Below are 4,014 nucleotides of genomic sequence, written 5' to 3' on the forward strand. Positions count from 1 at the left end.
CAGGGCCTGTTCTGGCGTTCTGGCGTCGTCGCCGCCACCACCGATTGGTACACCGTTCACGGGGCTTTTCGCTTTCTTTCCCCACGCTTCACTTCCCCCCGGTCTCTCTGTCTCTGTCTCTCTCTCTCTCATTCTCTTCGGCTCTGGCAAACAGTTCAATCCGATTAGGGGATAGTGGCGAGTAGTGGTGGCGAGGTGTGCGAGGTGATGATGTGTTTCCGTGTGTGTCGGCCAGTCCAAAAAGGGGGTGCTTTGGGGTGTGCTTGCAGCCCGCTTTCATCCCTCCCGCACGCCGGAGGGCTCAACTCACCTAGCAGCAGTAGCAGCAGCAGCAGCAGCATCGGCACCGGGTGGGGCGGCGAAGAACATAGCGCACGTCATCGTTGCGGCCGGAGAGCGGCCGCTCGGTTCGGTTCGGCCCCGGCTCGGGCCCGGCCCGGGCCGGCCTATAAAACCCGGTCCCGGCACATTGTTCAGGCACAGTCCGCAAACAGTCCTAGAGTCCAACGCATCCCTTGGCACTCCTAGGAGGTTTCAGCACTCGCAGAGCACTCTTCCGCCTCGAGATCTCTCTCGAGCAGAGCAAACTGATCCAGCTCCCGGCAGAGGAAGTGACACATTCCGGTTGACTAGTGTGTGTCGGTGCGTGCGTGCGTGGTGCGTGCAGAGTTTTCTCGATTCGAGCCGATCTAGTGTGAGCAGACGAACCTCAGGATGAAGGCTTTCGTAAGTAATCGCAGTGTGCCTGTGTGTGTGCCTGTGACGCAAAGTAGGGCCAAGAAGCGTTCGGGAGCAGCTGCTATCACCGATCACAACCACACTGCTATCAACCACTGCCAACCTGCTGCTGCTGCTCCCACACTCGCCGACACCTTTTGTCCACCTGTCAGCGCGCGCACCTGCAACGCTCCAAAAATACTCAAGCTCGTGGTCGTGTCTTTTTGTTTGGTCGCTTTTTCCAGGTACTCGGAGCGTCGGTGCTGCTGCTGTTGGGGGCAGTTTCGGTTTCCGCCTCGTACGGTGCGGTGGCGCTGTCGTCGCAGTACCAGGCGCACGACGGGCACGGTGGCTACTCGTACGGCTACGCCGAGCCGAACTCGCAGAAGCACGAGCAGAAGGATGCGCACGGGGTGACGCACGGTGGCTACTCGTACGTGGACGCGCACGGCCACGTCCAGCACGTGCACTACACGGCCGACCCGATCAACGGGTTCCAGGTGTCGGGAACGAACCTGCCGAAGGGTCCGGCCCCGGCCCACGGCCACTACGCGCCCGCCGCTCACTACGCGCCCGCCCATTACCTCCACGCGCCGGTCGTGCTCGGCCATAACGGGGCGCCGATCGAGACGCCGGAAGTGCAGGCGGCCAAGGCCGCCCATTTCGCCGCCCACCTGGAGGCGAAGGCCCGGCTCCACAAGCGCTCGCTGTACGCCGGCGCCGCCGCTCCCTTCTGGGCCGGCTATGGCCACGTGCCCGCCATCCACAATGGCGTCCCAATCGACACCCCGGAGGTCCAGCATGCCAAGGCCGAACATGCGGCCGCCCACGCCAAGGCCCTCGGCTACGGAGCCGCCAGCGGACCCGTCGCCGATACGCCGGAAGTGTCCCACGCTAAGGCCGCCCATGCCGCCGCCCATGCCGCGGCCCGTGCCAACCACCACCACGCCGTGCCGGTCGCGCACACCGCCACCCACCACCATGCGTATGCTGCCCCGCACGCGGCCCACTACCCGCAGCACGTGCCGGTGATCAAGAACGGTGTCCCGGTCGAAACGCCCGAGGTGCAGCACGCCAAGGCCGCACACTTCGCGGCCCACGCCAAGCTCCAGGGATACGCGCCGGCGCACGCCCACTCGGCCGCCTACTACCCGCAGCACATCCCGGTCATCCACAATGGTGTGCCGGTCGAGACGCCGGAAGTGCAGCACGCCAAGAGTGCCCACTTTGCCGCGCTGGCCGAGGCCAGCGCCCGCAACTGGGCCGCTCCTGCCGGCCACGAAGACGACGGTTCGTACGACGGGCGATGGGACAACCACTACTAAGGGCCCCGCCCCCCCGGCCCCCTTTAGCAGTCCCCGCAACTTGGCCAAACCGCAGCGAACCAACGAACCACCACACAGAGAATACTCCTAGCCAAATACTCACGATCACGATCACCGGCCTACGGGACCGGCGAGATTCCTCCAGTATTACTGCCGACTCCTTCGACTCCCAACCACCCGCCACCACCAACACCACCACCGCACACAGCTAGCCAATCCTCTGCTGCGCCGTGCGCCAGACTTCTCGAGTGCGACTGTCACCACCAGTTCTCCGCGCGCGTCACCCGTCACCAGACGTGCGGTGGAACGGGGAGCGCCTCCAGAGTGCTCCTGCTCGTGAGTAGCTGATCGCTCCCCGCTCGATCCCCCCACCGGGGGGGGAGGAGAACCCTAATCGTAGAGGTGCAACCCCACACACCCATCCCATCCACGGGGATGGGTGATAACCACCAGGACCCGGGACCAATTCCCGTAGAAGAGCTTCCACGTAGAGCTTCATCGGTGGACCCAGCAGCGACCAGATCTCGCCGTGAGCCGCAGAAAACCGGGCCCGCACGCTGGAAGGCTGGGTAGACCGGGTGCGTCCACCGGGGGCACCAGGCGGCGACGGCGACGAATACGGAAAAAGCAATACAACAAACAGACAGAAACATCCAGACACCGAAACTAAACGAAAAGCTACAGGCTATATTGTACGGGGCGGTATGTATCTGAAATCGGACATCTTAACGAGTTTGTTATCACTAAATAAAGAGAGAAATAGTTTTAAAAGGCTTAACGTACCACAAACGGCTCTCGCTCTCTCTCTCTGATGATGATGACGATGATCGGCCCGGATTGATCCGACGTCCGACGAGTATACAACTCCCGGTCGCAACTCCCGCTGGCGATCGACGCAATCGACGCAATCGATGGTGTGATTACGCTGGAAACATGCGTGCGGTCAATTGAAAACGGGCCTCCGCTGAGCACGTGGCGCGTGACGCCGTTACGTGAGTTGTTCGATTCACGAGGCCCATGCGACGGTAATTACAACGAGACCGAAACTCGTTGGGCGTTGGGCTTGCCTAATCGGCCGATTGGTAATCGGCCGATTGGTGCGGCCGATTTCCGAGACCACCAACGGACGCCGGTTTACTTGACTAGTCAAGCAAAACCTATGTGGCCACCCTAGAACAAGGGGCCACAGGTACGCGCTCTGTTTCCCCCGTTATTCGTTATTCCAACACCCAGAGAGATAGCACACCTGATTTGGTCCCGCTGTTTGGTAATTTTGAGGTACATTTTTTGGTCCAAAGTAGGCTTTCAGATGATGACAGCGCAGTGCAGCGTAGACGCCGAGCGGTCTTTGTCTGCTTCAAGGAACCTTTCCACCGCTCGCGGTCGAGAGCCTTCGTCCACCACAATTGGACACTCAGGCCAATATCGCGTCCCGGTCGACGCAATCTATGAGGTCTTCGTACATTGCGTACAGCTCGCTGTTGTAGCGGCTCCTCCATTGTCGCTCCTTGCATACGGGGCCAAAAATCAATCTGAGCATCTTCCTCTCGGACGTGGCTAAGAGGGTTTCGTCAGTTTTAGAAGGTGTCCATGTCTCAGATGGGTATGTGAGTACTGGGATTATGAAGGTTCTGTATAATCCCAGCTTCGACCGTCGCGACACGAGATGTGAGCGAAATAGTTTCCTCAGACTATAGTATGACCTGTTGGCTGCTAACACCCTGGCGCGAATCTCCTCAGTTATGTCGTTATTGGTGCTAACCTTTGACCCTAGATAGGTGAAGCTCGGGACGATTTCGAACTTCCGGTCACCTATTAGCACGTTACCCCCACGTATGCTCGCCGATGTTGTTGGTGAGACTGCTGACGGTGGTGGCGCTATAATGACCTTGGTCTTATTTGCATTTATCTGCAGGCCAAGATTCTCAGCAGCTTACTCAATCCCTGTGTAGGCTTGAGGCTACATCGGAGA

General features: G+C 60.1%; 1 protein-coding gene across 1 annotated transcript; it reads left to right on the forward strand.

Annotated features, from left to right (window-relative positions):
* The first annotated feature begins 491 nt into the window (after nucleotides 1-491).
* Nucleotides 492-2,824, forward strand: LOC128270624 (pupal cuticle protein). Its single transcript, XM_053008037.1, has 2 exons — nucleotides 492-726; nucleotides 963-2,824. The coding sequence occupies exons 1-2, from the start codon at nucleotides 715-717 to the stop codon at nucleotides 2,040-2,042; spliced, it is 1,092 nt and encodes a 363-aa protein (XP_052863997.1). The 5' UTR covers nucleotides 492-714; the 3' UTR covers nucleotides 2,043-2,824.
* Nucleotides 2,825-4,014: the final 1,190 nt, after the last annotated feature.

This window comes from Anopheles cruzii, chromosome X, assembly GCF_943734635.1.
Source record: "Anopheles cruzii chromosome X, idAnoCruzAS_RS32_06, whole genome shotgun sequence".
Taxonomy (NCBI): domain Eukaryota; kingdom Metazoa; phylum Arthropoda; class Insecta; order Diptera; family Culicidae; genus Anopheles; species Anopheles cruzii.